General features: G+C 45.2%; 1 protein-coding gene across 2 annotated transcripts in view; it reads right to left on the reverse strand.

The window, feature by feature from the left end:
* Positions 1–24,926, reverse strand: part of NRP2 (neuropilin 2) — a 117,470-nt gene that overhangs the window by 16,153 nt on the left and 76,391 nt on the right. Inside the window, exons 13-16 of one of the 2 annotated variants that reach the window (XM_004459900.5) lie at positions 17,788–18,050; positions 16,116–16,212; positions 14,950–14,970; positions 2,531–6,014 (exon numbers count right to left, since the gene is read on the reverse strand). In XM_004459900.5, the coding sequence (XP_004459957.1) occupies positions 5,734–6,014; positions 14,950–14,970; positions 16,116–16,212; positions 17,788–18,050 (662 nt within the window). In that variant the 3' untranslated portion in view covers positions 2,531–5,733. Of the gene's footprint in view, positions 1–2,530; positions 6,015–14,949; positions 14,971–16,115; positions 16,213–17,787; positions 18,051–24,926 lie in introns of those variants that run through there. The other variant, XM_004459897.5, reaches the window with a different exon arrangement.

Raw genomic sequence — 24,926 nt, forward strand, 5'->3', positions numbered from 1 at the left:
ACTGCTGGAACTGTTTCCTATTTCTTCATCCAAAGCCCCTGGGCCTTGACTTCATTTTTTGGGGAACGGGGGATGTTCAGAGGTCAGTGACAGCAATGACTAAGAACAATTACTTTGCCCACAAGAGAGGGGATTTTCTGGGTCTCCTGCCCCCTGGGGCAAGAGTGGCTTCTGCTGGTTAACCTGAAGCATTGATTCTCCATTGTCCCACACCATTGCCAAACGGGGTTTTGCTCTCTGACAATTTCCCCAAATCTTATATATGTTCAGTGCCCAGGTTTGGGGCCAAGCAGACTTCCTCCAAGTAGTCAGTGCAAATTCTGACTGGGGCTTTTGTCCTGATGCCTTCTAACAGCTTAGGTTTCTGATTGTATCTAACCTCTCTATATATCTGGGGACTTGATCTGCATAAGGCATAATTAAATCCTAAATTATTCCTAGCTCTTACTTTATTTATGGTGATTCTTTCCTCAGCTTATTTTAAGACCATTAGCTGGTGCCCAGCTACCCCCAAATTCCCCCCTCCCCTTTTTTTCCTCCGGTGGATTTGTTTTATGTTTTTTTTTTGAGCCATCATTGAAGTGGATGAAAGGCAAATTACAGCTGTAAGAGCCCCAGTGGTTTGCACAATTAAAGAGAAAAAAGAAGCCCGCACCTACGGATCTTCAGTTTGGCTCAGATGTGTAGCCCACAATGCAGACAAATCAAAACTTAAAAAATGAAGCCCTTTTCATCATGGATTACAGAATGGCCACACATTTGTGCAAAACAACTGCAAAGTCAGTGAAGAAGGGTAAGGAAAACAAGCACAGAGCCACATGAGGTTGGCTGGGCTCCTGTTATTCTGACTTGGAGGGCAGTGGTTGAAGCAGGCGTGCACATTGAAATCACGGTGGAGGACCTGGTAGGAGCAGAAACAGATTATACTGAGCCTTGACACCTGGTATGCATGATTCATGGAAAACCCAATTTCTGTAATATTTATGCTTGGGCTAGGTCTGAAATACTACCGTGAAGGAAATTTACTGGTAACAATTCTGTGTTTGCTGTGAAAGACTGCAGCCTGAACAGTCTTTGTCCTCTTGGGGGAGAGAGAGTACCTGTAAAATAAGCCATGGGACTAGAACAAAGGTGGGAAAAGCAATGATCAAATTCCCCAGCGTGGCTCAAAAGAGTCATGTGGACAAAGCATTCCTGATGGCTAATTTAAATCAGCCTGGCAAATCTGGTCCCAGGTCAGCAAGTGTTGACTGAGCCTGGGTCTTCAGAGGAAATAAATACATTTGAAATGGCCTTCATTTCATCCTTTAGTAATAGGGACAAATGCCTTTTAAGAAAAGTCAAATGTTACGTAGAAAAAATGGAGGAACAAACAATGCTTTAAGCATGGATATTCTACTCTCTTCTCCTGCAGAGGAAAGATAGTGACAACTATAATGGGCCAACATCACTGACAGGGCTTCCTATAAAGAAGATTTGAGAACCAGAAACCTATCTCCATTTAGTACCACTTGGACCAGTTTTACAAGCACTTCTCCCCAGACCTCGGTTTGAATAGGAAGAAAAGCAGGACCCTGGTAAAAACAGGGTTTTCTGAACATTATCCTTTCCCTGGGTCCTGCAGGGATAGTTCCTGGCTTCTGGAATAAGACTGCTGGATTAATGGAAGGCTCTTTCATGGATGGGGGGTATTTGGAAAATCCTTCTATGACCTCTTCTTGACCACCACCTAGAAACCTAGAACAGCGGGGAGGTGGTCTTTTCCTATTTATCCTAATTCTCCTCTGGTAAAATAGTTTTTCTACTAGATTACTACCTAGCCAAAGAGGAGCAGCAAAGAAAAATGCGGATCAAAATAGGATCTGGCTTTTCGAGTAAGGTTCACCAAGCCCCTCTTTTCAAAGTGTTCCTTAAATAAAAAGTTTCATCCTGATCATTCCAGGTTCAAGGTAACCATACAATTATTTTCATTACTTGCTTTAAAATGAAGTCTTGAATATCTGTGAGTCCTGGACATGCTGCAAGTTCCCATTTTGTTTGGGAAAGGGCTCATAGATTGGAGATCAATGTCCCCGTGGAAGTAATTTGGTAGCGGAGAGTTAAGGCGTCGCCGTTTCTTCTCCAAAGGAAGCTATCTATCTCAGTAGAACTGAGTGCGTGATTCAGCTTAGCTGGTCCCACTCCCGCTGGGGCCCTTTGAAAGCAGAGACCTATCTCTAGAGATTTACCATCAAGAGAAATTTTGTGGAATCACATTTAGCAATTTAGCACTTAGCAACTTTTGCAAAATCCCACACCAATCATAAAAGTTGGCTCAGCTGCACAAATTGGATAAAACTCCTAACAAGCAGCAAGGAAAATAAAGGAAGGAAAAGCTGGCATTCAGCCTCAAGGAGAGCACCCTACCTCCCACAGAAATGCCCTGTAGCTCAGAAGGCGATGTGTAAACTTTGGAAACATTAATTTGTTCAAAGCCTACATTTCAACTTTGTTCTCACAGGCAAAGGAAAAAAAAAAAAAAACCCAGATGTTTGTATAAAAATATCATCATTTTATTAACATTCCACACAATACATTTTCAAATAGTTTCCAACGTCCACAAGTTATTTTGACACACAGGCAAGTGAGCAAATGCAAGGGATGTCACAGTTATAGGGAGAGGGATAAGAATAGGAAGTAAAAATCTTTAAGTTTTCTTGTTTTGTGGTTGTTCTTTGGTCATTTTTGATTATTTAGGTGTTTGCTTGCCTGCTAGTGGCCTTTTAAAGACAGGGTCCTTTTAAAGATGGGGTGTCAACCTCAGGAACATTACTGAATTTCCTATTCAATTCTGGCTTTAGTCCCAAAAATGTGGGGTAAGGGGAAAAGACAATTTTATTTTATTTTCAGCATCATGTTTTGCCAATGGGAATGCTATGATTATAATAATTTTTCCTTTTTATGCCTTGGCCAGCAATTAGGTGATAGCAACTGCTAGTATAACATCAAGGAAGGAATTGACACCTCAGAGTCAAGGGTCTCCCTCCTGGAGGTGTTGACATGAAACCTCTACTAAGGCAAAAAGCTTTACCAGCTCAAGCTTGGTTTTTGCGCCATTCATTCCTTTATTTATATTTTAATAGTTGCTATCACATCTTTATCTTCTGAGAAGTGACTCTAAATACATGCATGCATGCATTCACCCATCTAGCCTATTTTTCCAAGAGAGGGTGACCCTTCCCTCCCTCTGTGAAATAAAGATTTTACTTTTTGAAGCTGCAAGGCATGATGTTTCTTCAGAAGAACTGCCCTTTTAGAATAGTACCTGGATAATACTATGAAAGTTGCTGGGGAAGAGAGGGGGTGGGGAAAGAGTGGGAGAGAGAGTGGAAAGAGAGAGAGAAAGATCCCCAGCTGAACTGCTGCCTGGGATTCACAAAGATTTGAGCAGTCCCATATTCTCAACTTGTCATATATATAAAAATGATGTGTTTTCCACACATGGGGCATTAGATGAAGATGCAGCAAGTTCCCAAAGTTGTTGTCATCTTTTAAAGAAGGGAAATCCTCAAAGGTATATGGTAACTTTGCCAGTTGCCATACTGGCTAGAAATCTAGGTGTTATTTCCTAACTCCATGCCTCTATGGATATCAGTCATTTCAAGGGAATGCCTGGCCCCAAACAAACTAGATATGGACACCTGAGATCAAAGCCCTTAGTGACTTGGCATGGAAGTCATCACGTGGTATCCTGGGCTGCTGCCTGGCCCCCTCCCCACTTCTTTCTACCTCTTCAGCTGGGCTAGGACACTTATTGAAGTCTCAAGGTAGCTCATGCTCTAGCCTTTTATCTCTTCTTTCCTTGGCAGGGCCGCTGTGGTGGAGCCAGAGTAGCTCTTTGAAATAGAATAAGAGTTGGGAGAGCACAATCCTTTCAGGAGGATGAAACAAACCAGATGCGAAAGTGAGTGTGTATGCTGGAGAGACATATTTGGGTATTCCAAAAGAATGCTAGAAGTCTCTCCCTCCCAAGCAGCCAAAAAAAAAAAAAAAAAAAAATTAGTATTTTCTTCTCAGAGGGTACCTAGAGGTTTTTAGCTCAGGCAACCATCTTTGGAGAGAATTTTACACTTCCTAGTGGATTCCTAGCAGGAAAATGAGAAACAAACGCCCCCAAGGCTGTGTCCCAGCACACTAAAAATCTTGTTAAAATATGCATTTTCTGTGAATGAAACTTAATTCATTTTTAATCCATCCTTTGTACAGTATCATTAGGCAATTTCTCTCTAGCATTCATCTCCCCGTGTTGCTTAGCGAGGACAAATGGGCAGTAGTGGATTTATCTTCATTACACTTTCTCTCTTACGATGCAGCAACATCTGGATCGGGCAGGCCAGCCTGCGAGGGCGTATTTGCCAGATGCCACTAATGCGTTAAGGGTAGCACATTTGTACATTTAAAAAAACGATGACTTTCTATTCTCTCATAACATTTAAGTCAGGTGCACAGCTTTATATTTCAGTGGCTATTGATTCAGGCACACATTAACACCATGAAAGGAAAGCAAATGATCCCTTTACCCCGCTATATTTTACAAATGCTATTACAGTGACCTGGAGAATACCAAAGAATATGGCATGAAACCTTCTTACTCAACCCCTTCCCAAGGTGGGCCCAAGGAAGCCCCTGGGTGAGGAGACTTTCAAAAGACAACAATTTAGTCTTTCCCTCTCTTCCTCCCCTCCTCTTCCGCCAGCTCTCACCTTAAAACAGACTACTGCTTTCTATACATCATTCTCAGATTTGTTATTCTGTATGACTTATTCCAAGATTGAACTTAACTGATAAAAGCTAAACATTCATTATGAGCTTTTCTTTTATAAGGCAACATGAGACAGATTTGCTTCAGGGCTGGAAGTAGAGACAGTTCCGTATGCACCCAATGGCTGTTATCTTGCTACTTCAAAGACACCAGGAGACATGATGTGGGATCATGTGAGGGTCCACTGGGGGAACCGTCCTCTTGGTCAGGCGGGATGGGGGGCAGGGATGGGAGGGGCCACACTTCATCCCCTGTGGCCTCTATTTTGTTAGGTACCTGGAGATGACAATGACAGCCAACAGAAACCCAGCCGGAGCTAGATAAGGCAACAAAAAGCTTCAATCTCTTCTCCAAGTAAACAAAACTAGCACAGTATATTATTTTTTAAAAAATGTACCCCAGGAGAAGTAACACAAGAGTTAAAGAGAGCCCTCACCGAACACACCCACGCACAATGAGCCAGTCTCTCTCTCACACGCCCACACTCATAAAGAACTATTCACACACTCAACTCTAGACTATGTACATAGACACAGATCCAGGTTCCCATCAAGTCTCCTGGCAGACTGCCCACCGAGAGGAGGTATGGGATAAGGCAAGGGGAAAAAACAAGGGAACCAGTCTCTGGAACAAAACCAGCTGAGCCTTGAGTTGTGAAGCGCTTAGAAGTGTATCTCTTCTCATCCTCCAAGATGCAGCATTAGAGTTGGGTTTTGTTGGTTTGGAACAAAACAAAACACAGACACACAAACCGAAAAACAAAAAACCCAAGGAGAATGGTTGGGATGGATAAGAGAGCACAGGGTTTGGGGACTCTGGAGAGAGAGGTCTGAGGGTTCCCACAGAGACTAGGCGAGGAGAAAAAAGTGCAAAATCGAGGCAACGTGTTTGCAGTCTTTCTTGTTTGTTTTGGGTGCTGTCCTTGCTTCCCCTCAGCAGTGCGGGCCGCGGTCTTGCTCTAGCTTAATGGTTAGGGTGGGCTCCACCGCCAGAGGGGCCCCGTTGGTGTAGTGGGAGGTTTTGTAGGTGATGGAGTGGTCAGTCTTCTTGGCCGCATAGCGGAACCGGTGGTAGTGGAGCACCAGGGCCAGCGCGACGGAGACCAGCACCAGCACGGCGCCCCCGGCGGCCATTACGTAATACCAGTAGGCTGGGATGGGCTGCACGGGCACCGTGTCCACTGTGGGCTCGGTCCCTGGTAGGAGGGTGCCCCCTGGTGGAGAGACACAGAAGAGTGTTGCTAGGCTGAGAGCATGCAGACTAATAAAAAATCAATTAAAAAAAAAAAGAAGAAACACACACATGCTTTGGAGTGGACAGGGAAGGGGGCGGGGACTGAAGGGGCAGGAGTACTTAGTAAGTGCCAAGCACTTCTAAACAGTGGCTATTATTTCCTACTCACAACCTTATGAGGTAAGTACCGTCAGACCCATTTGACAGATGAGGACTCAGAGGCCCAGAGAGGTTAAATTATCAATGGTCATACAGCTGGTAAGAGCCAGAATATGGGATTCAAGCGAGAGCTGTGTGATTAGAAAGCTCCTTTCTTTCTGTTAAACCACAATTACTCTACAGTATACAGAAGCATAGTAATTAATGCACGCACACATACACACAGGTAAATGATGCTGAAATGACTTCTGGGATTCAGTAAGGTGGATTCTCCGAATGGGTGGAAATACCAAATTTGGCCTGACTGGCCAGCATTCAGAAGCACTGTATTAATTAGGCTGGCTAGACTTGAAGGTAAATTCCACTTTGGCTTGCCAAGCCTTCCATGCCCACTGAAATCAGCCTGGTCTTGTCCAAACAGGTTAAGTACCACCGTCGAGCAATGACTAACGCAGCTTCATATTTTTTATGTGGAGAGAGGAATTTAAGAGCAGATGGGCAGAGAAGTTGCAGCAGAAAATGTGTGCACAAAATGATAGTGGATACGTGAGAGTGAGAGCAAGAGTGAGTGAGTGAGAGCAGAGAGAGAGAAAGATCATTCTTAATCATGGTTAAGACAGAGCAGGGAAGAGGGGCAAGCAGAGGATTTAGAAGGCAACCACGTTCGCTGGCTGGCCTCTGGTTACCATGGAGATGATGGAGTAGATTTAAGCCCAGGCTAACTCTGGGGAAAGACTGGCTAGAGTCCCATTCCATGCAAAACAGTGCTACAACTCGATTCTCCCAAAGATTTACAACAGAAGAGAATCTGGCCCAAAATGGGGCTATGAGCTTTTGAGCCTGCCAAAACTGACATGATTTTAACTTCTGAAAAATGATGTATGCTTAACCTATGAAAAATGCCTCCCTAGCTGCTTGCATCCAGTAATGGAGGCATAAAGAAGTGTCCTCTCTACCCATGGGACACTCCGGGAGGAGAGTCGTGGGTAGGAGGTGCTGCTACCTTCTTCTTGCTCACACCTCTGCTCAAGATGCAGAAAGGGCTCATTTATATTTTCATGCCAACCCCATGAGACTCTGTGCTCCTCAGACAGAGGAACTCATTCTCATCTTGTTTTCCACCTAAGGGTATTCACAAAGAAGGTGCTCAGTAAATGCCTGATGGATAAAAAGCCTGCACTGAGCCTAAAACTCCTATTTCTAAAGCAGTGTTCACCTAAGGCAGCCCGGAGAGCAGAACTCCTCTCTCTGATTTGAGAAATAGCTGTGGGGTGGGTCAGACTTTCTAATGTCTTCTCAGAAGTGGTAGAAAAAGGAGAGCGTGTTTCCTGCAAAAATCGTTGAGGGCCTGCCCACTGTCCCAGCTCTTTGTTACTGGTTCCTGCAGATTTAGGGATTCCCCTCCACTAAGGTGCAGGGTTCCCTGTTGCCTCTTGGACCACCCACATCACCCACAATATTGGAAGAGCTTGGAGGAAGATGAGCTGTTCAGTATACACCTTGGCAGTCACGGGCCCCGGAATGGAAAAGGATCCCTGAGTCCCAGGGCTCCGCGAATGCCACTTTCGGCATCCCTGTCTCCTCTCACATCACCACCTTCTCTTATCTCTGCCCCCAAACCACATGAGGAATTTCCATCTGGTAATAATTTATTGCAGTTGAGAAAGAACTCTCTCTTTCTTGGCCATATTGGAAATTATGCATAAAAATGGAAAGAGAAAGCAAGGTGCTGAAAATGGCTCCTTGAAATGGCCAGCTTGCGAGTCACAGTGAACTGGTGTCAACTCATTATTCAGGTCACCAAGAGTATCTGCTGCCTGGCAACCATCGTGCCGGTGGATTTCCAGGCAGGCTCACAAGAACGCAGGCAAACAACAAAGTGTGCAGGGTTGGGACCGAAGTTTCTCAGAACCGTCCCTTCTCTCCTCAAAGGGTGCCCTTGGGTTTACCTCTGATTTCGACCTGGCCCCACGGTGAGGGCCATCTTTTAATGAGGCTGTGGCTCGCCCATCGGAGAAGAGGGAGGTGATAAATCCACAGGGATCAACCCCCAGCCAGAGCACCTGACCGGACCACAAAGGCAGGTGCACACATTTTTGTCAAGCAGAAAACAGTCACAACTGCCCACGTTCGCTCTGTTGCCACACATTCTCAGTTCAAAGGTTTGCCTTCCTTCAGCCCAAATGCTCGTTTTCAACATTAAACAACCACCCCCCACCCCGTCCTCCCTGCCAGGCCTCAAAGTGCGGGGTTGGGGAAGATTGAGGATGGCTGGAGCCTTAATGCTACTGTTAAAGTGTTTCCTTAAATAGAGACAAAGTTGGGGCACCGTGGGGAGAGTCTGGCGGACCCACTGGGGGGAAGGTTAAATCACAATATGTGGATCATGTATTCAGCATCAGAGATGTGACCCATCACCTCAGAATTCTGCTCTACTGTGGAGGACAAATAACTTCAGGTCTAAGATCCTTTTCCCTACCGATCCTCCCCTCTCCCCAAAATTATTACTTTGTAGAACACTTTAGTGACAAAAGCCATTTGTGGGGTATTACATGGGCTCCTTGAACATTTTTCTTGGGCATTTGTCTGGAGAAATAGACCAGAAGTTTTTCAGAACTTTCTCAGGTAGAGTCCAGTTCCCAAGGGCAGGTGGTGGCAGGTGGTGGTGCAGGTTGGGACTCTGGCCTGGGGCAGCCTTTGAGGGTTGTATGCTAATAAGGGTGTGGCTAGCCAGTGAGAGCAAAGGAAGCAATAAATCAACAGGGATCACATCTCCACCTGGAGCACCTTCCCAGACAGCAACCATCCAAGGAATGTCAAAGGGATGGACAGAGGGACACAAGAATGTATTTTGGATAGACATTCAGAATTCCTGGGAAACACTGATGATTCACAGGTACTTCCTAGAAGTTACCCTTGGAAAATGACTGTTAAGAGACTCTGCTAGCTCACACCATGCCTCTATGTGAAATGGGAAAAAGGTGCCCCCTTCGGACAGATGGACCAGGTCCCCAGGTTGGTGAGTGGCTGAATTTTTGCCCCACTTGCCCTGTCAGCCATAGGGTGTGGGCAGACCACAACAAGGTAGCCTGGGCTAGAGCCCCCAGCATGGGAGAAAGAGCATAGAGATAAGACTTCTAACTTTGCCCAGATATTGTGATGTGCTGACCTGAACTTTCCCTTTGATTATTCTAACTTCAGCCACTTACTCACATTTCTTTCTTTTTTTTTCAGTTGGAAAATGCTTTCAACTCCTGAACTCTTTTTCATTAATTTCTACCCCCTATTTCTCCACAAAGTTTTCTCATTGCATGAGATAATGAGAAACATATTTAAATAGTCAATAACTCCAAGAGTACTTGCAAGGTTGAGCAGGTTCCCATCTGTAAAAGTTCTGAGCCCCCTGGAGAAAGGGGCAATGCAAACACAAAGAATTTGAATTTTAAGGAACAGTGAATTCTGAGAAGCCATGCATGGGAGAATATAAGGAAAAAAATTACACAGTAGGTCGTTTTCCTTCCATTGCCACTATAGAAAAAGGGTTACTTAATTCATAAATGGGAAATGTGGTCATAATAGCTACAGTGAGTGGACATTTCTTGTATTCTAGACATGGGGCTATGGGCTTGAAATAGGTCATGCTTACTCATGATCACCTATGAGGTAGGTACTATTATTATCCTAATTTTCTGACAGGGGACCTGAGGACTTAAGAGGGTAAGTAATTTTCTTCTGGTTTTTCCTGGAGGAAAACTGCCAAGAAGCAGACAGTAAACCTAAGAGAAAGCCCAGAGCCCTCAAGGGAAGTTCACACCACAAGTTAGTGGCAGAGCCAGTTTGGAAGGTGGGGGACCAAATCCTCAGGCTAAGCTCTAACCCAGGGGTCAGCTAACTCTGGCCTGCAGACCACATGTGGCCTCCTGCCTATTTCTGTAAATAGAGTTTTACTGGAACACAGCCAGGCTCATTTGCTTAGCTATTGTCTCTAGCTGCTTTCCCACTACAATGGCAGGATTGAGTTGTTGCAATAGAGACCGTATGTCCCACAGTAAAATATTTACTACCTGACCCTTTCTAGAAAAAGCTTGAAGACGCCCACCCTAACCAAGCAGGGATGCAGCAGGAAGCAGCCACCCCTTTTCCTGCCTCCTACGCCTGCTCGAGAGGATTGCCATGTCACGCTTGAGTCAGAGTCTCAATGAACCACTGAAAAGAGAAAGCTTCTCCCAAAGGTAAATTTATGAAGTGGCATCAGAACCCGGAGGCATCACCCAGGTCTCCAAAAGAAATGTTTTAAAAGACATCAAGGATGAGGCTTCTCTTTCAGAAGACAGAGAGAAGGAAAAAAAAGAGGCTTCTGTGCCCTTACGATGATGTTTCTGGCCTGGCGGATCTGCAGAGCCCTCTCTGTGCAGGTTGAAAATGAAGTGCCAGTGAAGGGGCATTTCAGATAAAGTTTTATTTAATTTGTGAGATTTAAGAAAAGAAAAAAGATTGGCTCCTCCAGAAAAGTTTACAGAAGATAGTAGAAGAATGCGTTCAGGCCCACTGATGTGTTTGGAAAAAGAATGTACAAGTACAACACATCCCTGAGAAATGACTTGCTGGATTGGCCTCACAAGCTGTGGACGGAGGGTCATCAAGAGGTTTCCCGGAGGCTGGCAGAAACCGTGCTCATCTCCCAGGTCTAGCTGAAATGCCTCTAAATTCAGATCCACGGCCGCCTCAAGTCTGGGACCCTTCTCATCCCTTGCGTGGGGCTTATGCTACTTTCTTCAAACCATGATTTGTCCTTTGTGTTCTTCCCTCCTTAGCCAAGTTGAGGCTTAGATTGACGTGCACTTGGTGGGGAGGGAGCGGGTCAGGCCTCGAGAGCAAGCGCACCTCACCAAGGAGGCAGCAGGTCCCGAGGCAAGCAGCCGAGCCCTACCCGGTTCACACACTTCCGAGCTCCAGGCCTCCCTGCTCAGCAACACCTAGCCTTAATCTGGCAGCTGGAGACCCACGGTGGGGGGCGGCGGGGGGCCACCGAGCAGGAGGATTCGCACCCCACAGCTGCCTATCTGGAATTCTGGCAGGGCTCAGGAATACTTCTCTGCCTTTCATCAGAGGATTGCGGGCAAGAACACGGTTTAACCCTCGCCGCGGCTCAGGGGCGCTGCTCGCCCAGAGCGGGGGAGAAGAGGGCTCTGAGCCCCAGGTCCTGCGCCCTGGGACAGACCGTTACACCCGGTGGGCAAGGTTTCTGGGAGGCAGCCCTAGGGGGTGGGGGTGGGCTGGGGGAGGCCGTTGGCACTGAACGAACGCCAGAAGCTAAACAGAACCTGAGGGATACAGTCAGCTCCATCGTGCCCCCAGATGGGTCGCTCAGGACGGCCCTCCCTTTCCCCCAGGCGGCCTTTGAGGTTCACTGTCTCCTGGTTTTACCTGGATGAAAATTGTGGAGGACTGTTGAAAAGCCCCCCAGGAAACTCAAGAGATGGGCCCCATTGCAACCGTCAGACATGGTCCGAGCCACAAACCCACGTTCACAACTCTTAACGAGTGGTGTGGACAGTTCTTTCAGCGTCCGTGGGTGGTGTGTGCGTCTCGCCAACAACCACCGTCCACAAGTGCGTCCGAGCCAGCCTCTTCCACGGGGCTCTATGGGGAGGCTATGAGACCCATTCAAAGCCCACAGCCTCCAACCTGAGCAAGAACTCTTGCCTCTATTAGCTGATGAAAGTAACCACCTGGCCAACAACTAGAGTGCTCTGATTATGGGCTTTATATATTTTTACTGGCTTCTTTATTTTTCTTTTATTGAAAAAAAGAAAGTATTGGTTAAGGGGAAATAATCCATCACCTTAATTACACCACTTTTCGTTTTTTTCCTCATTTTTTTCCCCTTTACATACAGTTTTCATTTGTTAAAGCTCAAATCCTGGAAACAGATACATGACGGCACAGTGTTTATAGCCACTGCTTTAAAAAAAAAAAAAAGGAAGAAAGGAAAACAATGCATGCGCAGGCTACATTGTTTAAAATGTGACTCATAACAACAAAAAGGGTATTTTTAAAAAATCACATGACAACATAGCTTATTCATTCTCTTTTCTTCCTTCTCTACGCAGTTTTCTTTTTCTCCATGCCTTATTTCTCTTCATTTGTGACTCACACCCTGGTATATAATCAAAGTATACCAGGTGAGAAGAAAACATAAGGCGATTTAAATAAAAATAAAATGTTTTATGGCAAAAAAAGAGAAAAGGGCAGAAAATGAAAGCCACTTCAAAATCTGAAAGATCAAGAATACCTACTAAGTTCAAGCCTGAAGGCCACCTTCATTTTCGTTTCCCTGAAGATTGGTTTCTTAGAATGAGGTTATTTCTGCCTCAAGGTTAATTTGTAATGGAGAAGAAAAATAACCAAAATTCAAAACATACTAGCAATGCAAAAGCCTATTGTTTACAGTGTCCCACCTTCAAGTGTCCATATCTCACTTGCCCAAACCTGAAATCTCTTGAAATGAAAATGGTGCTTGAACCCTAAGGCATTCCCAGCCTTGGGGGAGGAACTCCATGCCAGCCACCTGCTCAGCCGGAGACCATGGCTTCTTCTTCCTCTTCCAAAAGGAAAACTTAGCTTGACACAGAATTGCATACCGAGGTCAATTAGGTCCCATGCTAGGCAAATTCATATAGGTGACTACCAACTTGAATAAAATGTAGAACTTGCCAATATGATCAAAATTGCCCATTCTCGATGCCCATCCTTTTCTTGACCCTGCATTTCTTGGCCAACTTACTGCTCCCCAAGACTTGACTTTCTCCTTCCAGAGATGCTAATTATCCTCCAAGACAACAGCCACAGACCAGTCTATTCACCTCCTTGCACTGCCTTTGCTTCATCTCAAACCAGCCCATCGTGGGCGCAATGGAAATGCTTACCTTCAAGTCACTAAGCCCTCTGTTTATTTTGGCTAAATGAGCACTACTGCTCTGATGATATATTATTTATATATTTTTAAAAAGAGAACATGACTGGACTGTGAAGCCTCATGGCAAACACAGCTTCAAGGAGAGCACATGTGCCCTGGTTTGTTTTTTCTCTTACGGAAGCAAAGCACTTAGCCACTGCACTTGTCAGTCAGGGACCAAGACATGCATGCTCCCATAAGAACTGTGTCTGCAGCAGTCGCCGGCAAATTTTGGGCCAGCTTTTCCTGGGAGCTTTGAGTCTCAACAACCCAATAAGAGTCAGATGAAAAAACCATAAGCAGGTTTCACTTCACCAACACAAGCATTACCTTGGGTCCTGAAGGTTAGAACTTGACCTCAACTGTAATCCCAGTCGTTCAGCTTTGATCTCAGCTTTGCTTTCAATACTTTGGATTCACAGTAACATAGATCTCACACCCAAAGAGTACCAACATATGCACGTGAATACTCTGAATACTTTAAAATGTGGAATGGGGAGAGGGGATGGGATTCAGGGAGATGTGGTAGGGTAAGAAAGAAAAATAATCTATTTATAGCTGTCATGCTCCATTCTGCTGCTTTCTTCCTCATCTATTGTCTTCGAGCTGTGGGTGATGAGTGGTGGTTTAGGCAAGATGATTTGGAGTCAGAGAGTACATTTAGGTGGCAAACCAGGAATTCATCTCTCTCTAGTTGCAAGCCGGACAGATTAATGAGCATCAAGATAACAAGTCTAGACTTCAGATATAAAAATGACTTCCCTTATCTCTGAAATGATATCACCTATGGGGTTAAATCCAGTCAATACAAACTGGGCCCAGCCACCCCTTAAAATTGTTTGTTTGCATGAAATGGGTTATGAAAATTTCATTCACTGGGTGAGGTGAATAGCTCCAGTGTGGTTTTACACTCAGGCCAACTGAAATAAAGCAGTTAGAGTGGCTTCTGATAATATTTAGCATTAGAAATCTGGGTGAAAACTTGAGCAGTATCAGTTAAGTGGATTGCAAAGACGGGAAAATGTAAACTCCATTGCATCACAACAGCACAAACCTTTACCAACACCCAAGGTTAGAAGTCTTTTTTATTCCTGGGTGAGGCAAGCATCCCAAATTCTTCTCTCTTTTTTGCAGTGTTTTCTGTTTCCTTTATTAGAGAGACAATGTCCTTCTCTGTTGCTTAGTCCTGTGCCTTAAAGTGCTCTAACTGTAGCCATCAAATGGGCCTCCTTGTTCCCTTTACCAGACACTGGCTCCTGAATTCTGCAACTCTTCCTCCTTACAATTATTCTTTAACTTTCTGCCTTCGCAAAACTGCCTGTCACTGTACCTCACTGAGGGTTAACTGAGACGCTGCCTTGGTACCCTGGAACTGGAAAGAAACCATCTTCAGGCTAAAATAAATCATTGCCACCTCATTTCACTTTTAATTTACTACTGATTTTGTTGTTGTTTTTTTTCATTCAGTCTTCCCACAGCCTCTCCTTTCTCACCACTCATGCATTTTCAGCCTCATTGCTCCCGTTGGACAATGCAAGGCTGAAAGGTTTATCTGTAACCTATTTGTCTCTATTATAGGTTTCTAAACTTTAATTAAACAAGAGACAGTGAGGATCTCAATCCCCCTTTCCCAGCATCTACAGGTGTTGTTGGTGCCATCTAGTGTTGGGAAGGTGTGGAGTTCCTTTTTCTTTTACCAGATTTGTCAAATTTGGAGGTTTAGTCACCCCACCAAATTCATAGCACACGAGGGGAAGGAAAAGGCATGCAATTTTTTTTTTACCTTTAAAATTCTCACCTGCAAAAGCTGACATGGGTTCTGGGGGAAAAAAAGAAAAAAAATTAAGTTAGTTGAGGGGGAGAAATAGGTGAACATAAATTATGATGAAGGTGACATGTTAGATTTTTTTAAAAAAATTAATCATTGGAAATTGGCCTATGTCCTCTACGAGGTCTACCACAACATCACCAATGGAGTGGGTGGGGAGAGACTCTCAAAGTTATTTTGGAACAAGAAGTCCTTCCTAGAGTAATGGGTCCCTGAAGCATTGTAATCAGTCACTTACCACCGATTACTTTCTCAGAGCCTGGATTTCTTTTAGACGCAGGGGGCCTGAGAGGGGCCCGAAGAGACTGGGGTGGTCCCAGGTGCTTCTGACATTACCAAGCACACACACCTGGGACCCATGTGCCAAGAAAAGCATTTGGTAAGTTATTAAAGTCCTTCTGCCGACTGGAAGCAGGACCCTCTCCTTCTCAGGATCCCCCTCTTGATTCGGGGAATGCCAAGGCTCAGCGAGGGTGACTTTGAGTGCCTGCTTCTGCAGGAGGAAGGCTCTGAAGAAAACGTGTACGTCTCAGGCGGCTGTCAGTACAGGTGTCCTTCCTGAGTCGGTCACCTGCACACAATATTCACTCTTCCAGCCACCCTGGGCTCTTGGGCATCCGAGTTATTAGCTTTAATGCAAAATCTAAAGTCTTAACATCACATGGGGTAGGTTCGCCCTGCAATTCATTCATGTAAAAGAACTACTCCAGTAATTGTGTTATCACTCTTATATAACATATGTACCATTTTTGCCTACCAGTGAAGGCTGCCATTAAATCCGTCAAACCTTCCCAGCATGTAATTCTGACTGGCAGTTGCTCTCATCCTTGAGCATTTTCTTTGCTAAAAGCTGGAGTTTGATGACAGGGTCTCTGCACCCTGGATCTCCATATATTTAGCACATATTTATTTCCGATTTGGAACAGGGATATAAGACTTCGTCTCATCTCACACCCTTTCTATCCTGAACTCAGCTTAAGATGCTACAGCACCCACACTTCGCCTCCTCAGGGACTGCTGTTGCCCCACCTATGGTGAAGCAACCGTGTCTGAAAATGGCATGCTGCCTCCTCTGGCATATCCCAGCCCTTGGTGTCTCATTTGGAAGAGCCAAGAAGACATGGACATTCACGTACCCATGCAGTTCTCCAGTGGGACATCAGTGCTTATCCGAATATCGTCAATGGCAATCTCTCCTGGGCGTCCTTTCCCTATCACTCCCTCGAAGACGATCTAGAAGCAGAAAGCAAATCAGTCCTTGTTAACGGAGTTTCCTGCTACAAACCGGATTTCCAATTTTCTGTTAACTGCAGCTTAAAATGTATGTGTATGTGTGTGTAGGTGTAGATGTATATGAATGTGTGTGTAGATATATGTGAATGTGCGTGTACATTTTATTGCACCTTGCAGACATCTGTTGAGCACATGGCTATAGCACTTGAAATCTTAATTTTAAAAGAAGTGGTTCAAATCAAACGCATAACCGAAGGGATAAAAAAAACATATAACAAGGTGATGGATAGTGTTGTCCAATAACTTGAATGTATTGATTAAAAGGACCACAATCAGGGAGTGTTTAAAGGAGGGTTGAAATTTTCCAGGCTATTTCTGAGGTTCCTTTCTCATCAATCATTAAAATGCCCAATTCAGGTATGTGAAAACTCAGAGGGCCAGAGCAGGTGGGGGTAACTTGAGAAATACTGCAGGCAGATTTGCATTGCTTTGGCTTAGGAAATGTTGCCTTATGGCTCCATTACCACCACTAGGAGGGAAAGGATGTGCTCTATCACCAATAGTTTACTGAGCACCTCCTATGTATGTGTAAGGCACAAAGACAGTTACAAAGAGTAATAAGGGAAACAAGACCCTCTGTTGGGAGCAGCTCACCATGGGGGCGGGGAGGGGGGCGAGATGAAGATGCAAACGGGTGATGACAACACAATGCGTTAAGGGGCAAATCTGAGTCAGAACCCAGGTGGGGGTGGGAAGGGTCTCCAGACACCTTCCAACCTCAAGAGAGAGCGACTGCAGGCTGCACACAGAAGCCCCTCTGCTCGGTGGTCTTAAATCATTCCTCATTCTCTCCCTCCCCAGGTTCTCTCTGCAAACTAGCACATGTCCTCTGGCAAGCTGAGCGAGCAGTTGGCTGCCTCACCAGCCATCTGTTGCTGCTTCTCGTCTGGGGAGGAGGAGGTTAATGCTTTGGCTGGTTCTCAGTCACCTCTTCAGCAGCATGCCCTATTCCCACCCAACTTTTAGCCACAGCTGCTCGTACCCATCTGTGCCTCAGGCTCTTGCTCGGTGGGACAGAGATAATAGGACCCAACTAGTGGAGCTGCTGAGAAGCCACTCGTTTGGGACTCTTTCAGGTCCGTGGGCTACAGAGTCCCTGGAACCCATCTGGGAGGTAGCTCCCACTCCCTCTGATGCTGAGGGGCTAGACAGGCCTCTTTGCTTGTGTGTGGAGGGTTTGTTTGTGTTTATTTCCTTGGCATTGCTGTCCCTTTGTCAGTCTACCTGATAGCAATCTAAAATAAATGGAGAGAAGAAACATTTGTTGGAGAAGATTTCAGCAATATAAAAGGCAATAGGAAGAACAAAGAACTAAGTCTGGGTGTAGAGATAGGCACATTCTGAATAACAAATAAGAGTTCATTCAGTTGCCATGGCAACAGGAGAACCACAATGAAAACAGCAGCGCTTAACCAGGTTCCCTAATGATGAATGGGCACCGCCCTTTGAAATATTGAAATACAGATCACAACAATTCCCGCGGACCTCCGCGCCCAACTCCCTTTACCACCCCACCTGATATTCCATGTCGTAGCTGGGCAAGATGATCCGCCCGTGTTTCCACTCGCCGCCCTGGTCCTCGCGGATGACCCACAGGAGCTTACTCTCCTGGCTGGCTTCCCGCAGCACCTGCAGCGCCACCCCGCGGCCGCCCGTGGCCTGGTACTGGAACTCCATGCACACCGAGCTTTGGGGCAGGTGGACGGGCGGGCTGATGAGCCGGGCATACTGGCCCTCTCTCCGGTCATCGTTCTGCAGCCGCAAGAAATTCCTGTCATCTGGGGGAAACAAACCCAAACAGAGGTTCTTGGTAAAATGCTTGGGCTGTGGTCTCTTTGGGGAAAATTTGGGACCCGAACCTGGGTGTGTTTCTTATTCCATGTCTTTGCTCTCCAGGCTCCTTGTCCCTTTGCTAAGTCTCCTTCCAGGCCTTGGTATCAATGCTGTGTCCTCCTGAAGCCATTCTTGGGATCTGAGTCAAATCAGTGTGCCTTGCCTATTCCTCTATATCAAGTTCTCACATGGAGCACTTGGCACAGTGTGGCTTATATCTTGGCCTGATTGTGTAGGTGCATATCTTTTCCCACTAGTTGCTAAGAGGTAAGACCCACATCTTGTTCATCATCGGCTTCTCCCAAAGCCAATGAAGTCTGATGAATTGAATTATAAGGGAAGAGCTTACAGATGAACAGAATTTGGCAGATGAATTGGAGAATCACCCTGACCAAGTGGTTTATGCATCAAGCCTTTGTCAGCTTGGCTGGGTATTGCTCAAATGGAAGACATTTAAAATTTTCTGTCTTCATCAGTGCTCCTGATGAGGAATGGAGGACGAGTAAGGGTGATCCTGGGAGCCTGACACCCCATCTTCCTTCCTCGTCCAGCCTGGGGAGGCCTGAACCTGATGGCCTTTCTCCCACAGACAGGCACACACAGCTCCAAGGATAACAGGCGCTGTCGTTATTGCACATGAAGGTACTGCGTGTAGCAGAGAATGTACATATTCTGGGAACACCAAGGATTTTACCCATCCAAATGATCGGGGAGTGGTTCTTTTGGCTGACTGGCTTCAAATACATCAAACACAATGTAGAAGATTGAGTTCCCATTACTGCTGGCAGACCCATGCCTTGCAGACACAGGCCAGGGCCAGCACCTGCAAATCCAATTTGTACAGGAGCCCTTGGGCCACCGGGATGGAGGGCAAGGTGGCATTTTAGGAGGAAATCTCACTGCCTCTTCTTGGCCCTGACATTGAGGGGGGCATCTTCCTCTGAACCCTTTTGCAGAAACCCTTCTGCAGATGGTAGGGATATTTTTCATCAAAGTCCCAGCATGGAAGGCAGGGCACATCGGACGCCTTCGCACTGGCTGCATCACATTAATCTGAGGCATGTGCACAGAGGATTTTTACTCAAGAGGAACCACGACTGTCCTGGGCTTGTCAGGGGAGGCAGGGTGGGGACTCAGGAGTCCTGACTCACCATGGCACTTCTTAGTTACTGGTTGGTGGTTACTATGCCTGCTGAGATCATCTTGCTAAGGGAGAAATGAGCCTGTGACAGACCTCCCCAGTAGTGGTGGCACAGAAGCAGCTCCTCCTTCCTCTCCTTCGGCCCCCTTCCCCACCCCCTCCCTGCCACCTGGCCCACCTCCCTGGCTTCCTTAACTCCTTTCCTGTTAGGCTCTCTGGGATTACTGCTCCAGAAGCCATCCTCCCCTGAGGTCCCATTAGACCAGTTTAGGATGCATATTTGGGATTCCAGTTTGGTCTCTTCAACCATCCAGAGCCATGTCTGTCTCTATAACTCCTCCTCAAGGCCCAAATCAGCACAGATTAATAAAAGGGAGTTAGTATCTACAGAAGAACATTTTGATGGTGGTGGTCGGCGGAGGGAAGAGACACTGATGCCACAACCAGACACTAGAAGACCTTCTAAATCTGTTCTTTCCCCTATCAGATCTTATTACTACCGCTCTGTTAATGATAATAATTACAATTCATATTTGCATAATGCTTTGCAGGTTAGAAAGCACATTTGTATGCACTATTTCATTTAATCCTTGCAACAAGCTTGTGAACAAGATATTATGAATCTTACTTTGCTCCTGAAGAAACTGGTTCAGAAAGGCTAAAGTGACCTATCCAAGGCAGGGAGGCCAGTAAGTGGTAGAACTGAGACTTGAGCAGATTTCCTACCTTCAGACCAGAAAGAAGCTCCTTGTTTCACTGTACCCAGGTGCCTTGCCCCCCAGTTCTTGTGGTCACACTCTGTTCAAGGAAAACTGGCTTCCCCACTGAACCCATTGCCCCCTTTTCTGCTCTAACCTGTAATTCTGCACAGACACCCCCCACACCACCCAGCCTCCCTCTTTAGCTGGCACATTCAACGTCCACTCCCTCTTCTCCCAACCACTCTAGCACATACTGCCTGCACCACTAATTTTACCTTGTTTTTAAAAGAATTTGGGGCCATTTTCTCCTGTGGATTTCCACAGGTAACTACGTACTGTCTTGCACCATCAGTTAACTGTTTGATGTGTGATTTTCTCATCCCCCTTATACATGTACGGCTTAAGGCTGATTCTTCACCCCTGCCCCTATATCGTGTCATATATATGCCACTACTCAAGAAAATCTAGTTCCCGGGAATGAATGAATGACAAATGGATAAAGAATGATATGAGGCTAAGTGTTGGAAACAGGGACAGAGGGAGAACCAGCTAGCCTCTGGTAATCCCTCAAATTTATATAATTTCTCCACAATTCATGCCACTCTCTTGAGCCAACAGCCCTTTCAAAGGTGAATAAATAATAACTGGGTGTCCTGTGGAAGTATCCAGTCCATAGAGCCACTAGTGAGAAGCCCCCCCAAATGCTCCCAAGCTCCTGGTAACTTCGAAGCTTTAACTGCTGCCACCTCATATATAAAGAAAACCAGATTTCAGAGACTTATTATTCAGCCTTCTTCCTTCACAATTTCACAAATAAGACCTACTTGCTGACTGAAAATTGCTTGGCAGAAATACTGTCACTTGTGTGAATTTACAATCTTTAATGGCATGGGAATCATAGCATAATGGTTAGAATTTAGTAAGTAAAACGTGTGTGGAGGTGTGAAGAACCCAGCAGACTGGATTTTATCTGGGTTGGTTCTGTTTACCCACCCTGTTACTAAACTTATGGCACAATTCCGCCAGGTGTTTCACCGACTGCATCTCCCAGGGACCCTGGATAGCCAGTCTCCCTTCTTACTCCCTCTTCTCTCTTCTGTTGCTTGCAATGAGATGATAATCGCTATGCATGATTTAAAGGACCACGGGAAGACCAGGGAGTTAATGCTAGTGGCGTGCTAAGCACGAGCAGCTGAAGGATCATAATTCAGTGCTGACATCTGAGCTAATCCACTAGTTTGCAGAATCTCAAGACAAGCAGGCCTCTGAATTTCACTTCGTTAAATCATTTGTGCCCCACTTGTCTGTTAAGTGCTATGAGCTCCAGGGAAGAAAGATGATATGTAAATTTCAAGAATTAGCAGCAGCCATCAGTCAGAGGGAGCCGAGCTGCAAAACGTTCCCTCCTGCCTGTCCCTGAGAGAGGCCTGATTAGAACCAGGGACATTGTGAAGGAAAGGCTCCGACAGGTAAATCAAAGCCCAGGAAAGGAGGACAAAAAGCAGAGGAAAGAGGACTGACATTAAGGAGCACCTACTACTATGTGCCAGGTATTGCACTGGAGCAGGGTTTCTTAACCTTTTTTGTCCCACGGACCCCTTTGCCAGTCAGGTGAAAACCACAGACCCCTTACTAAGTTCACACTATACTGTGTAGTATTTAATAAATACATCACACCCATACCAACACGTCCCCACGAGAAGGTTTTTTTAAAAAATTCAGTTCAAGCTCATGGATCCCTTGTTAAGAACCCCTGCACTGAGGCTTTAGCTACCTCGTCTTACGTAATTCTTCCAATCACCCTGTGGAATAGGGATTTTTTTCTCCGTATATACTGTTAGTAAAATGAGGTAAAAATAGTAACAAAAAGTAAAGAAAAAAGAAACTGAGGCTCAGAGAATTGAAGTAATGTGTGCAAGACCACTGCTAGAGCGAGCTGGAAATAGGATATGAGCCTGAATTGGCCCGCATTTAATCATCATAGCATGGGCTCTCACCTGCAGTGGAATTCTGGCCTAATGTTCACTAACCTTTTTTTTTTCTCTCTTAATTCAGTTTGGAGGGAGTGGTCTCTAAACTCTTTATTTATTTTGAAATATTTCAAAATTACAAGACAATCGCAAAAAAATAATACAAACCCCACACAGAGAACTCCAACATACCCCCATACCCCCTCTTACACAGACACAGCAATCTAACGTTTTGCCACATTTGCCATATTCTATCTATCCATCTAGCTATATCTGTCTTTCTATGCCTTGATCTATTTTCTGAATATATGAGAGTAGGTTGTATACATCATGCCCCTTGAACACTTAATACTGCCTAAGAACAAGGCAGTATGTAACCACCTTAAGTGCAGCTATTAAGTTCCAAAAACTTAACACTGCTATAAAGTTTACAGTCTCTATTGCAATTTTTTTCATATATCCCAATAACATCCTTTTGAAATGCTCACTAACCTTTGAAAGCCTCAGTTTCCCCATCTGGAAAATGCATATAGTGACAGTATAACTGCCTAGGGGTATGGGGCGAGTAAATAGAACCAGCAATGGAGTGTGTTTTGCACGGTAATAGGTACAAAGTAAGGGCACAGGAAAGATAATTATCATTACTATGACTACTGTCACTATACATACTGCCTCTTGCACCTGCCTTTATTATACAAAAAGAACAAAGGTAGAAGGAAAACAAATGACCTGGGAAAGGCAGCCCAAGACTCAAAAGGAAGTATGACTTGGTCTGACTATAATAAAGATAGTCTTCTGAAGAAGACTGCATCACCTCAACTGCCCTCACCCCAGAAACCAGCAAGCCCCAACTTGTTCACCACGCACTGTTTACCCAGATGCCTTCTGTGTCAATCCACAGTAGAGGAAGTAAAATATCGCATGATCCCGGAACGAGAGTGGATCTTAAGAGATTATTTTGAGCAAGCCATCCCTGCATCCCAGAGGAACCAGAGCTATAAACATCCCCAATTGTCTACCCTTTGCTTTAAATTCTCCAGAGGTTTCACGTTGGCAATGTGTTTTCTGGGTTACAACCCTAATCACCAGGAACTTCTTAAACCCAGTTTTATGTTTTCCTGCTGCCATTTAGATATATTTTCTGCTTCTGTCCCTGATGGAGCAGTTTCTTTCCTCTGAACTAGAAACATTTTACTTGTGAAGACGAAAACTTTCACTCTTCGCTTTGCCAGGAAACACTACTCTCACCCTATAAATGTCTACCTTCTGTGATTTTGGTCAGGTGGTGGGTCTCCATTGACCTCTTCAAGCTTATCGTTTCAACACTTTTAAAGTCAGTCATGGCACCCACATGTGGACATGTGCTTCAAGTGAAGTTTGTTCTTCCAGAATATCCCAGCTTATGGCCCACCACTGAGGAACACAGAGGTAGTTCTAAGCACAGTGACTATTGATTGCTTGATAGAGAACAAGGAAGCATGGGATGGGTGGGCTACTTTATTGATTTACTTGGACCTTAAGGAAAAGCCCTTTAATTATATCCAGAGGCTGCCCAAACATGACAACTGACCAGCTAAGCATTAGCATTGTCTGCTGGAAGCCAATCTTTTTGTTCTTGATTGTGATGCTGGCAGTGGATAGACCAAAAAAAGACCCTGGAAAGCAAATATGTTCAGTTGCTGAAAGAGAATTCAGAAGGAAATGTCCCAGAGATATAACCCTTCTCCTCCAAGACATGACATACTTGGGAGGTGTGTTGTTAGGTCTTTGACTCAAAACATCTGTTGTTACCCCTGATAAAGGGAAAAAATCACATGGGAATGAACAACAGGGGTTCAAAAGGGTGGAGAGGAAGCTCAGGACAGGGTTGTTCAGGCATTTCAAACTGCTGCTGTCTCTGGAAAGGGTCTCCTGATACTTCCCCTGGCGATTTAAGGCTACCTCTGGCTCCAGCTGAACAAGTGCAGTGTGAACATGTGACTGCGAATGGTCAAACAATAATGGAATCAATTGTGTCTACACCTTACCAAACCCTGAAATAAATCACCAGCCTGATCTTTCTGGCTATCACAAAGCCAAACATACCATCTGTCCAACACACACATCTCCTGGCTAGCATCTTGCCCTCCTACTAGAACAACCATCTGAAAGAATATTTAGTGCTGCAGGAGATGCAGTCTCTTTGGATAGGTCATGCTTAAAATATGAGTCAGTTCCTCAGCTGGCCTCCCAAGGTCAGTTTGTCTCTGCTAAGGTCCTCAAATTCACAGCCAGTTAAGGGAAACATTGACTTTGGAAGAACTCAGCAGGATGTTCCCGAGGTTTACAATAGACCAGTTTGTGACGTCTGAGGTGTGAAGCCAGGTCTTTGCAGTCTACCTATAGCTGTTTCCGGTAAGCTAGGTTTTCATGAAGGTTTTGCAATTGAGTCTTATTATTATTCTGCCTCTATTATCAATCCCACACTGCTGGGGAACTTGATCAGTCGTGACTGGAAAAAAAGGGGTAACAGCTTCTATTCTTGATTGTTTTCTTTTTTATAAAGGCAGAGATGTTTCCCTCCTTCCTTAAAGAAGGGCCTCTTTTCTTTCATTTTCCACTTGAAAATATTCCTTGAAAATTGGCTTTCTTTTAGCCAAGCTGTTCCTGGTCTTTAATTATCTCTCACAGTCCATGGCTCAAGAAATTCCTGCCTCTGTATTTGGAGTGGCTGTGCCCCAGCCAAGCCACAACCCCCTTCTGAAAGCAATTCACACTAAAGCCTATCCAGTGCCTGCATTGTCTGTTGCCATCAGCCCCACCTATGGGCAAGGTCTTTTCAGCTCAGAGAGTTGTTTTTTTAATTCACAGAGTCACCACTAACTCACTGTCAACAATCAAACCCATCATAAGCCAGTACACCCATCAGTTATTTCCTTTCATTTTTCTGCCACCACCCACTCTCACCCACCCATACGTAGTTTTCTCTTGCGCATGTCCCACAGTGGCCCATTGGCCTTCTCTTCTAAC

This window comes from Dasypus novemcinctus, chromosome 7 (assembly GCF_030445035.2).
Source record: "Dasypus novemcinctus isolate mDasNov1 chromosome 7, mDasNov1.1.hap2, whole genome shotgun sequence".
NCBI lineage: Eukaryota > Metazoa > Chordata > Mammalia > Cingulata > Dasypodidae > Dasypus > Dasypus novemcinctus.